General features: G+C 51.1%; 1 protein-coding gene and 3 non-coding genes across 4 annotated transcripts; all 4 read right to left on the minus strand.

Moving 5' to 3' along the window:
* Positions 1–503: 503 nt before the first annotated feature.
* On the minus strand, positions 504–9,489 carry HSPA8 (heat shock protein family A (Hsp70) member 8). The gene is made up of 9 exons (XM_054294909.1): positions 9,382–9,489; positions 8,073–8,282; positions 7,376–7,581; positions 6,543–6,695; positions 4,839–5,394; positions 3,136–3,338; positions 2,654–2,852; positions 2,174–2,406; positions 504–692 (listed from the first exon to the last, which is right to left on the minus strand). The coding sequence occupies exons 2-9, from the start codon at positions 8,275–8,277 to the stop codon at positions 507–509; spliced, it is 1,941 nt and encodes a 646-aa protein (XP_054150884.1). The 5' UTR covers positions 8,278–8,282; positions 9,382–9,489; the 3' UTR covers positions 504–506.
* Positions 2,017–2,113, minus strand: LOC128950037 (small nucleolar RNA SNORD14). The gene has a single exon (XR_008484302.1). It is a non-coding gene; the product is annotated as a small nucleolar RNA SNORD14 (small nucleolar RNA).
* LOC128950040 (small nucleolar RNA SNORD14) lies at positions 2,927–3,023 on the minus strand. Its single transcript, XR_008484304.1, has one exon. It is a non-coding gene; the product is annotated as a small nucleolar RNA SNORD14 (small nucleolar RNA).
* Positions 4,661–4,757, minus strand: LOC128950039 (small nucleolar RNA SNORD14). Its single transcript, XR_008484303.1, has one exon. It is a non-coding gene; the product is annotated as a small nucleolar RNA SNORD14 (small nucleolar RNA).
* Positions 9,490–11,280: the final 1,791 nt, after the last annotated feature.

Below are 11,280 nucleotides of genomic sequence, written 5' to 3' on the forward strand. Positions count from 1 at the left end.
CCAGACCGCAAATATTTAAACAGGACCTGGCTCCAAACCCCTTTTCCCACTGCAACTCCCACCTGATCACACTCAGTTTAGGTTGTCTTCCTTTATTTCCACTGGTCAGCTGGTACAAGTAAGTGAAGGCAGAGACAGTGTGATGCCCATTAAATAGTTTTTATTCTTTAGGACACGAATTGCATTCCCACTCATTTACAGTACTGTAAAGTGCAATGGTTTTCATCACCTCCCACCTGCGCGCACGCTTTCAAGTATTTAAAATGCCCAGAAAACAACAACAAAAAAAAAAAAAAAAAAGCTTTTTTGTTCTGTTTTTTTTTTTTTTTAATTTTTTTTTTCCTCTCTCTTTTTTTTACAGCAGCTCAGTTATGGAGTAATTAATCTGGCAAAACAAACCCAGCTGTGCCTACAGGATCGGGTCCTTCACTCCCACCCCCCGAGCTGGGGGTTTCCTCCAACACCAACTGCTAGTGGAATGCATTTCCCTTAATTAATTAATGTCCTTAATCCACCTCCTCGATGGTGGGGCCCGAGGAGGCTCCCCCCGAGGGAGGGGCTCCACCCCCGGGGAAGCCTCCGGGCATCCCCCCGGGCATCCCCCCTGCGCTCTGGTACAGCTTGGTGATGATGGGGTTGCAAACCTTCTCCAGCTCCTTCTGCTGGTGCTCAAACTCCTCCTTCTCGGCCGTCTGCAAGAGAAAGATTTGGGGAATTTAGAGGGTTTTAAGAGGTGGTAAAAAGGCTTCAGACAGGCTGTTTGAGGCTGTTTTCAGTAGTGCTGTCCTGCTCGTTTCTCTATATGAATTGCCAGTTTAACAAAACAGAGCTCAGCTGCTTCTGCTCAGGGGCACAGCCCAAGAAGGAAGCGAGGCTTCACCTGGATTACACATTTCCACAATCTGGGCAGGGTTTAAACCCCCCAACAAATCCAGGCCAGGGTTTTTGGCCTCTAAGTCTGGGCCAGGGTTTTGGCCCCCCACAAATCTGGGCCAGGGTTTAAGACCCTCTAAATCTGGGCCGGATTTTGGCCCCACCCAAACCCAGGCCAGGATTTAAGCCCCCTAAAATCTGGAAAGGATTTTTTTTTTAGGCCCCCAATCTGGCCCAGGGTTTTAGCCCCCAATCCAGGCCAGGGGTTTTGGCCCCCCCCAAAATCTGGGCCAGGGTTCTTTTAGCCCCCTACTCCAGGAGCAGGGTTTAAGCTTCCCCCAAATCCAGGCCATGGTTTAAGCACCCCACAAATCTGGGCAGATTTTAAGCCCCACCCCAATCTGGGAAAGGGTTTAAGCCCCCAAGTCTGGGCCAGGGTTTAGCCCCACCCTTAATCTGGGCTGGGTTTTGGCTCCCCCAAATCCAGGGTTTGGTCCCCTATGTCTGGGCATGGTTTTAGCCCCCAGTCTGGGCCAGGGTTCTTTTAGCCCCACCCCAATCTGGGCCAGGGTTTAAACCATCCCCAATCTGGGCTGGGTTTTGGCCCCTGCAATCTGGGCCAAGGTTTAAGCCCCCCCCAAATCCAGGCCAGGGTTTAAGCCTCCCACAATCTGGGCCAGCATTTTTGGCCCCCCCAAATCAGGGCAGGGTTTAGCCCTACCCTAATCTGGGCCAGGGTTTAAATCCCACCCCAATCCAGGCCAGAGTTTAAACCTCCCTAAATCTGGGCCAGGGTTTAAGCCCCACCCCAATCTGGGCAGGGTTTTGGCCTCCCCAAATCTGGACAGGGTTTAGCCCTGCCCCAATCTGGACAGGGTTTAGCCCTGCCCCAATCTGGGAAGGGTTTTGGCCTCCCCAAATCTGGACAGGGTTTAGCCCCACCCCAATCTGGGCCAGGATTTAAACCCACCCAGATCTGGGCCAGGATTTAGCCCCAGCACCAAGCCAGGCTTGTATTAGCCACAGAATTATTCCTGCTTGGTTTGGCCCTATCTCACACTGCTCCAGAACAACAAAACGAAATCCTGGGAGGCAGCCAGGGAACAGCAGGGCTTGGGAACCCCCAGTGCTGCCCAGCTGTGGTCGCTCAGACATCCAAGGAAGGAACTTGCACCATCAGCAGCCTTTCGACCTCCGGTGGAAACTACGAATGGCTTTGGAATCTGATTCATCACAGCAACCAGGGCTCCTCCTGCGGCCTCAACTGCCCCCGTGGAACCCAGCATGGACTCTGACAAACCTGGTTCTTGTCCAGCCAGTTGATGATCTCGTTGCATTTGTCCAGGATCTTCTGCTTGTCATCGTCAGAGATCTTGCCCTGGAGCTTCTCATCCTCCACGGTGGCTTTCATGTTGAAGGCGTAGGACTCCAGGGAGTTCTTGGAGGACACCTTGTCCCTCTGCTTCTCATCCTCTGCCTTGTACTTCTCTGCCTCCTGCACCATCCTCTCGATGTCCTCCTTGCTCAGCCGGCCTGCAGGGAACACAAATCACGAGTCAGGACTTCATCTTTTAGGGAATGACTTCAAATTCCCAGACATTTCAATTTAAATTTTGGGAGGCAGAAGAACCCCAGAACAAGCCATCATAATAAATACTATAATTTAAAAGCCTCACACAGACACAAATCAGACTACAGCCAAATTCTGATTAAAACAACAAGCAGAGCTCGCCAAACCCGTTTTTAAAGCTCCCCCACCCTCAGGACAGCAGATCCTTACCCTTGTCATTCGTGATGGTGATCTTGTTCTCCTTGCCAGTGCTCTTGTCCACAGCAGACACGTTCAGGATGCCGTTGGCATCGATGTCAAAGGTGACCTCGATCTGAGGGACCCCTCTGGGAGCAGGGGGAATGCCAGTCAGCTCAAACTTGCCCAGCAAGTTGTTGTCCTTAGTCATAGCACGTTCTCCTTCATACACCTACGGACAAGAACCACCAATTATGTCATTAAAGTCATAATGGCCTAATTAATTATTGTCCTGAAGGGATGGGGTCGCTCAGACATCCAAGGAAGGAACTTGGACCAACACCAGTCTTTCGACTTCTGGTGGAAACTACGAATGGCTTTGGAGTCACTTTCATCACAGCAACCAGGGATTTACAAACTACAGGAATTCAACACCTCTGGCCTAAAACTGTTGAAGTGTTGACCAGTGAGAGTACTGACAGCGTGCTGTCCGTATCCCAGGGCTCTCTGCTCACCTGGATCAGCACCCCGGGCTGGTTGTCAGAGTAGGTTGTGAAGGTCTGGGTCTGCTTGGTGGGGATGGTGGTGTTGCGCTTGATCAGGACCGTCATGACCCCTCCAGCTGTCTCAATGCCCAGCGACAGGGGAGTGACATCCAGCAGCAGCAGGTCCTGCACGTTCTCAGACTTGTCTCCAGACAGGATGGCAGCCTGCACAGCTGAGGAGAGAGAGAAACAGCATGAAACCCCTGCAAAGCACCTCTTCTGTGAGCTGTGCTGGTAACACAGGGCTGCATGAAACCCCGCAGAACATCCCCATGGAGCTGTGCTGGTGCACAGGGCTGCATGAAACCCTGCAGAACATCCCCATGGAGCTGTGCTGGTGCACAGGACTGCATTGAAACATCCCCATGGAGCTGTGCTGGTACACAGAGCTGCATGAAACCCCTGCAGATCATCCCCTGTGAGCTGTGCTGATAACACAGGGCTGCATTAAAATTCATTCAAAACACCCCCTGTGAGCTGTGCTCATGCACAGGGCTGCATGAAACCCCAGCAAAACACCCCCATGGAGCTGTGCTGATAACACAGGGCTGCATTAAAGCCCTGCAGAACATCCCCTGTGAGCTGTGCTGGTGCACAGGGCTGCAATAAACCCCTGCAAAGCATCCCCTGATAGCTGTGCTGATGCACATGGCTGCATGAAACCCCAGCAAAACACCTGTGAGCTGTGCTGATACACAGGGCCCCTGCAGAACATCCCCATGGAGCTGTGCTGGTGCACAGGGCTGCATGAAACCCTGCAGAACACCCTGTGTGAGCTGTGCTGATAACACAGGGCCCCTGCACAACATCCCCATGGAGCTGTGCTGATAACACAGGGCCCCTGCAGAACATGCCCATGGAGCTGTGCTGGTGCACAGGGCTGCATTAAAGCCCTGCAGAACATCCCCATGGAGCTGTGCTGGTGCACAGGGCTGCATGAAACCCTGCAGAACATCCCCATGGAGCTGTGCTGGTGCACAGGGCTGCATGAAACCCTGCAGAACATCCCCATGGAGCTGTGCTGATACACAGAGCTGCATGAAACCCCTGCAGAACATCCCCATGGAGCTGTGCTGATACACAGGGCTGGATTAAACCCCTGCAGAACATCCCCTGTGAGCTGTGCTGGTGCACAGGGCTGCATGAAACCCCTGCAGAACATCCCCATGGAGCTGTGCTGGTGCACAGGGCTGCATTAAACCCCCGCAGAACATCCCCATGGAGCTGTGCTGGTGCACAGGGCTGCATTAAAGCCCTGCAGAACATCCCCATGGAGCTGTGCTGGTAACACAGGGCTGGATTAAACCCCTGCAGAACATCCCCATGGAGCTGTGCTGGTGCACAGGGCTGGATTAAACCCCTGCAGAACACCCTGTGTGAGCTGTGCTGATACACAGAGCTGCATGAAACCCCTGCAGAACACCCTGTGTGAGCTGTGCTGGTAACACAGGGCCCCTGCACAACATCCCCATGGAGCTGTGCTGGTGCACAGGGCTCGCTCAGACATCCAAGGAAGGTACTTGCACCATCACAAGCCTTTCGACCTCCGGTGGAAACTACGAATGGCTTTGGAATCCGATTCATCATTGCAAGTCCAAGGGGATCTCCTACAGGATCGAGGTAGAAGCTCAACCCCTACACCATGAAGAGTTACAGAGTGAGCGACCACTTACCCGCCCCATACGCCACAGCCTCGTCAGGGTTGATGCTCTTGTTGAGCTCCTTGCCGTTGAAGAAGTCCTGCAGCAGCTTCTGGATCTTGGGGATGCGCGTGGAGCCGCCGACCAGCACGATGTCGTGGATCTGCGACTTGTCCAGCTTGGCGTCCCTCAGCGCCTTCTCCACGGGGTCCAGGGTGCCCCTGAACAGGTCGGCGTTGAGCTCCTCGAAGCGGGCCCTGGTGATGGAGGTGTAGAAGTCGATGCCCTCGTAGAGGGAGTCGATCTCGATGCTGGCCTGCGTGGAGGAGGACAGCGTGCGCTTGGCGCGCTCGCAGGCGGTGCGCAGGCGGCGCACGGCGCGCTTGTTCTCGCTGATGTCCTTCTTGTGCTTGCGCTTGAACTCGGCGATGAAGTGGTTCACCATGCGGTTGTCAAAGTCCTCCCCGCCCAGGTGCGTGTCCCCCGCTGTGGATTTCACCTCGAAGATGCCGTCTTCGATGGTCAGGATGGACACGTCGAAGGTGCCGCCGCCCAGGTCGAAGATGAGAACGTTCCTTTCAGCACCAACCTGCGGAAAACATTTAAAAAATCACTTTCAGCATTTAATTCCTACTTGAAACACTGATACTGAAATTCCTATACTCTAACACCTTCCTACTGGCCAGACACAGTGACCCTGTGGCAGTGTTAGCCGTCCCAGGATGAGGGAAGAGAACCTTGACTCCGTGTTTCAGAAGGCTGATTTATTATTTTATTATATATTTTAATGATATATTTACTATTTTATGATATAATGTATAATATGCATAATAAAATCTTGTATTAATGATTTTATGATCTATATATTTTATGATCTATAAGGTAAGAGCTGTAAGACCTTATAGATATTTTATTTTAAAGAAAACATTTTTATTATATATATATGTTAAGTATATATCATTTTTCTATCTATATGGTATTTTATGATCTATACATAAAGATCTATAAGACCTTATAGATGATGTATTTTCAACAAAATATTTTTATTTTATATCTGTTATATACACATTATTTTATTATCTATTTGATATTTTATGATCTATAAGGTAAGATCTGTAAGACCTTATAGATAATATTTTATTTTAAATAAAATATTTTTCTACATATGTTATATATATTTTATTTTTCTATCTATATGATCTTTTATGATCTAGAAAGTAAGATCTATAAGGCCTTATGGATGATATTTTATTTTAAATAAAACATCTTGATTTTATATGTTATATATATATTTTTTTAATATCTATATAATACTTTATGATCCATAAGGGAAGATCCATAAGACCTTATAGATATTTAGTTTTAAATTGATGTATTAAAACTATACTAAAACAATAAAGAAGTTATTTCATCAGAAAGCTAGCAAGGAATAAAAAGGAATGATTTTATAATCTTGTGGCTGACCAGAGTCTGCCCAGTGTAATTCCCATTTAAGCGTGCAAAGCACACTCCACACCCTGTCCAGAGTACAGCCCTGCTGTGCTGCTCTGCTCCAACACAGCTGGGCTGTGATTGGCCATTAATTAACAACACCCACATGAGACCAATCAAAAACCCACATGCTGCATTCCACAGCGGCAGATAATTACTGTCAACATTTCATTTCTAACACCTCTCGGTTTCTCAGAAGAAAAGATCTTAGCAAAAGGATTATTCACAAATGTGAGCCCTCCATACCTTCTTGTCCAGCCCGTAGGCAATGGCAGCTGCCGTGGGCTCGTTGATGATCCTCAGCACGTTGAGCCCCGCAATGGTTCCGGCATCTTTGGTGGCCTGGCGCTGGGAGTCGTTGAAATAGGCTGGGACGGTCACGACAGCATTGGTGACAGTCTGCAAACACAGCAAACGGCTCAGTTGTTGCGGTGTGCTGTGATGTCCCATTTTAGACTTCCCGGTCACCTCCCAGGTGTGCCTATACCTGTTCCTCCTCCCCCCCCTTGCTGAGTGAGTCCTGTCAGTCAGGCTGAACATTCCAGCAAGGCGTGGTGTGGTTGGTCAAGTTCAAAGGATGCTCCTCAGGCCCGGGGGTCATTGGCCTGTCTGGGTGTCCCTTGTCCCCTGAGACCCTGTCCCTCCCACCTGAGTAGTGCTCACCTGTCCCCTCCCCTCCCCCTGTCCCTAAAAGGCAATCAGAGCATGCAGTCGGATTTCTGTTGGAGCAGTTGCTCACGTTCAGACCTCTGTAACCATGGAATAAAGCTCTGGATATTAAACCCTCCAGCAGAATCCATCTCCTTTTCCTCCTCACCATTCGCCTAAAAACCTTCCTCCTGAGGTAAACGGAGTTCCTACCAAGCCTGGACTTGTTCAGTGCCCAGCTGCAATCTCCAGCAAGCCAAAGGTATCTCTGGGGTGACACACCACAGCTGCCGCCTTTGGCCCAGCAGCGAGGGTCAGACTGGCCCAGGCACCATCTAACTGGTAATATTGGGATTCATATTCCAACACTCAGTCAGGCTGGAAATCCTCACACAGCTTCTCATCACATCCCTCTCCAGCCCCAGACTCACCTTTCCGAGATAGGCCTCTGCAATTTCCTTCATTTTGGTTAAAACCATGGAGGAGATTTCCTCGGGGTAGAAACTCTTGGTCTCGCCTTTGTACTCCACCTGCACCTTGGGTCTGCCAGCATCGTTGACCACAGTGAAGGGCCAGTGCTTCATGTCAGACTGCACCACTGAGTCATCGAACCTGCGCCCGATCAACCGCTTGGCGTCTGAAAAATGTCACTTCAATACATTAATAATGGTAATTTTTAAGTAAAAACCTAAAATTCGTACTGAAACGCACAAAATCCTAAACCACCATCCTTAACGTTATTACTGGCCTGTTAAGAGTCAGATACAAACACTAAATTTCCATTCTTTTATATGCATAAATCCATTACTATCACCTCTAAAATATTGCAAGTGCTGAGCCATAAACCAAGTTGAAAAAACTGGTTAAGATTACCCAAGACTGACTACCCTGAAAAACCTACTACAGAGCAAATCGTTTCCCCATCTCTAATAAATTTTATCTCGTAATATCACAACTTTATTCAGGTTAGAAGCAATTGAAGTATATAGCTTCAATGAGAAAAAGCCTTAACCTCACTTTGTAACTAAAAAAATGAAATTATTTTTCCGTGTTTTTTTGTTTTTTTTTTTTTTTTCAGGAAAAAATTCTCTTTAATCGCTAAATGATGTGCCAATCCTGCAGGCTCACCAAAGACTGTGTTGGTTGGGTTCATGGCCACCTGGTTCTTGGCAGCATCACCGATGAGCCGCTCTGTGTCTGTGAAGGCCACGTAGCTCGGCGTGGTGCGGTTGCCCTGGTCGTTGGCAATGATCTCCACCTTGCCATGCTGGAACACGCCAACACAGGAATAGGTGGTGCCAAGATCGATCCCGACAGCTGGTCCCTTCGACATCTTGTCTGAAAAAACGGGAAAAATGAGATTAATATATTTAAAAGTCATGATGTAGCTTGATGAGAGAAACTGTGGCTGTTTTTTTTTAAATGCTGAAGGGCAAAAAACTGTATTTGTTTTTTTTTTTTTAATGTTCAAGGGCAGGGTAGATTGGGCTGAAACAAAATAAAAAGAAAAATAAGAATGTTTTAGTTTAAAGCGAAGCTGATATAGCTCGCATAGAAAAACTGCGGCTTTTTTTTTTTTTTAATGTTAAAGGGCAGGCTGGTGGGGCTGGGAGCAGCCTGTTCGAGTTGATTGTGTCCTATTTTAAGGGGTGTAACCGGATCCGTTCCCGCCTGACCCGGAATTCCAGCCCCGTTATCCCACGTGGGCCCAGCCCCGCACCCCGCCTGCACTCCCCGCCTCCGCCGCTTGGCGTCCCCCGCACCACGAGGCGAGAAACTCCAACTCCCAGCGTGCCCCGCGCCGCCCGCGCAACGTGACGCGGCCACGGGGCGTGTCCAAGGGATGCCGGGAAATGGAGTCCCCGCCGGGCGGTCCGCGTGTGCCAGCACCGCCGCAGCCCCGTGCGGCGCCGACCCCCCCCGCCTTGGAGCCGTCCCCCCCGCATCCCACACGTGGCCGTTCGCCACCCCCGGGCACTGCAGCGCCCGCTGGGCCCCGGCACCGCCCCAGGCCGCCCCCAGCGAGGTAAGATGGGCGCTGCGGCTCCCCGAGCCCTCCCCTGTTCTCCCCTCCCCCGTCTCAGCAGGATCTAAAAGGAGCCGGGGAGGGGGGGGGGGGGAGGGGGGAAGGGAGGAAAGCGGAGATGCCGCTCCTCCCCCTCCCGCGGCAGACCGCATTAAAATAATGGGGAAATATCGGGATTAAAAAAAAAAAAAAAAAAAAGCACCCCAGCGGCCCAAAATAGGTCAGCAGTCGCTATTCCCTCCCTATCCCCGCAGCACAACGGTTCTTGAGGACACAAAATCACCCTGGAGGCCCCTCCGCCCTTTCCAGGCCACCCCAAAGCTGCCTCCAGCACCCGCCCTGCGCCATCCCAAGGCAGCCGCGTCCCAGCCCGCCCCTCCCGTGCCGCATGTGCCCCCCCAGCCCCGTTACCCGCAGTCCGGCCCGGTCTCTCGTTCACACACTGGGCAGCCTCTCAGCTCAGCTCCGGCTCGCTCAATGCCCCGCGACCGCCGCGCCGCCCTTTTATACCCGCCCAGAACCTTCCAGAAGGCCACGCCTCCCTCGCACTGCTCTGACCAATCAGCGCGTGGATCCCGCCCCTCTGCCCGTCAATGATTGGTTCGTGCCGTGCGTGACGCGCGCCGGAAGGGGGCGTTGCGCGCCGGCCGGCCCCGCGTTCTCGAACCTTCATGCGCTTTCCCCGCGCCCCCCCCAAACCCCGCGGTGGGCGCGCCTTTCCTCGCGCTTTGACCAATCAGAGCCCGCATTGCTGTTGACGACACGAGTGGAGGGCGCGGCGCGGGGAGCTGGCGGGCTTTTCATCCAATCGCCGTGTAGCGCGCCAGGTTCTTATTTGCATATTTCGCAATGGGGCGGGAAGGGCCAATCAGCGCGCGGGAATGGCGGGTGATTTGCATAGAGGGCGGTGGGGAAGGAGAGCGGCGGGGAAGGGGAAGCGCAAGATGGCGGCGCCATGAGGGGTGAGCCTGGGTGCAGCCCTGGCGATCCCCCCGCGCCCGTCGGGATGGCTCCTTCCCCTCAGGAACGGCGGCGTTCCCCGATCTCACACCCGCAGCCATCGCCGGGCCTTTCCCGCAGCGTGTGCTCAGCAAATCCCCCGAGTGCCATAATCTGCATCCTCCATGTTCCCTCATGCACGGCACAGGAGTTGCCCGCTTCACCCCGCGGGCTGTTCCTCCCGCAGGAAGCCGTGTGTGGGGTGTTTTAGGCACTAGAACTGCTTGTTCCACAGATAAAAATACATTTCAGCATCTCCACATTTTATAATTAATCCTAAATGTTCCCATCCATCAGGAGCCTGAGTTCAGGCCCAGGACAGGCTGTCCCCCCTTGGTGTGTGGGTAACGCAGCTCCCGGCACGGATTAATTTATTTATTTGTGAGAGGAATGAGGGATTTGTCTTTCCAAACCAGCTGTGGGGCTGCTGGTGGATAAAACCAGCCCTGGGAGAGAAAAGAAACAATGGGAAGAATCCCACTGACTGATGAATGGAAAAAGATATTTGCTTTTGCAAATAAACTTTAGGTTTGCTGGTAAATGAATTTGGGTATTGAAAGATGAAAGAAACAATGGGGAAAAATCCCTAAACTCAGTAAGAATTAAAAATTAAAAGGGTTATATGTTAGGGAGTGTTATATATTAGAGTGGGATCTTTGGGATCAGGGAATCTGAACCTCTTAAGTTCCTCAGAAATGGGGAAAGAGAAGGGAAATGTGGCTGGAAATTGGGATAAAAAGGAGGCTGAGTCCTCCAAAAATTCAAGAGATCCCAGGGGATGTCCCATGGCCTCTGCCTTGATTGGAGTAAAGCCAGAAAAGACTCCTCTGTCTCCTTTTTGTACATAAACCTCTGGCGTTTGTGGATTGATTTTCCTAACATTTGGGAAGGGAAATGGTGGAAAATCGGGGTTTTTGGTGTCCCTGGGGGTGAGGGGAGCGGGGCAGAGGTCGGGAATCACCTGAGGTCACGCTCAGGGCTGTGGCTGCATCCAAAGTTTACAGGGAATAAAGGCCAGGGAGGCTCTGGGAGCAGGAAAAGCAAACACAGAGTCCTGGCCAGGCCCTGTGACACAGCACCGGGGAAAACAAAACTGGGAGAAACAGCTGCTCACTTTTCATAGGTTAGCAAGGTTTATTAAACCTTATCAAAATACAACACAAGACTGAATAGAGGAAAAAGGTTACCTTTTCTGAACAGAGAAAAAAGGTGCCAGGAGCAAAAGATTCTCCCTGCCATGTGCTCAGCCCCCTCACAATGGAGGTTTTTCCCCTTTTTTAAACCCTTTAACTCCTCCCAAAGTTCTGTCCA

Source organism: Melozone crissalis, unplaced genomic scaffold, assembly GCF_028551555.1.
Source record: "Melozone crissalis strain CALT ecotype California unplaced genomic scaffold, PUWL_Pcris_2 ptg000372l_1, whole genome shotgun sequence".
Lineage (NCBI taxonomy): Eukaryota > Metazoa > Chordata > Aves > Passeriformes > Passerellidae > Melozone > Melozone crissalis.

What these genes read in the sequence shown, in the direction of transcription:
- HSPA8 (XM_054294909.1), bottom strand. Translation starts at nt 8,277, where the DNA reads ATGTCGAAGGGACCAGCTGTCGGGATCGATCTTGGCACCACCTATTCC. An exon ending in CAGAGGCCTATCTCGGAAAG is followed by an intron (nt 6,696 to 7,375) that starts GTGAGTCTGGGG and finishes CTGTGTTTGCAG; the next exon opens with ACTGTCACCAATGCTGTCGT. An exon ending in CCTACGGGCTGGACAAGAAG is followed by an intron (nt 5,395 to 6,542) that starts GTATGGAGGGCT and finishes TGTTTTCCGCAG; the next exon opens with GTTGGTGCTGAAAGGAACGT.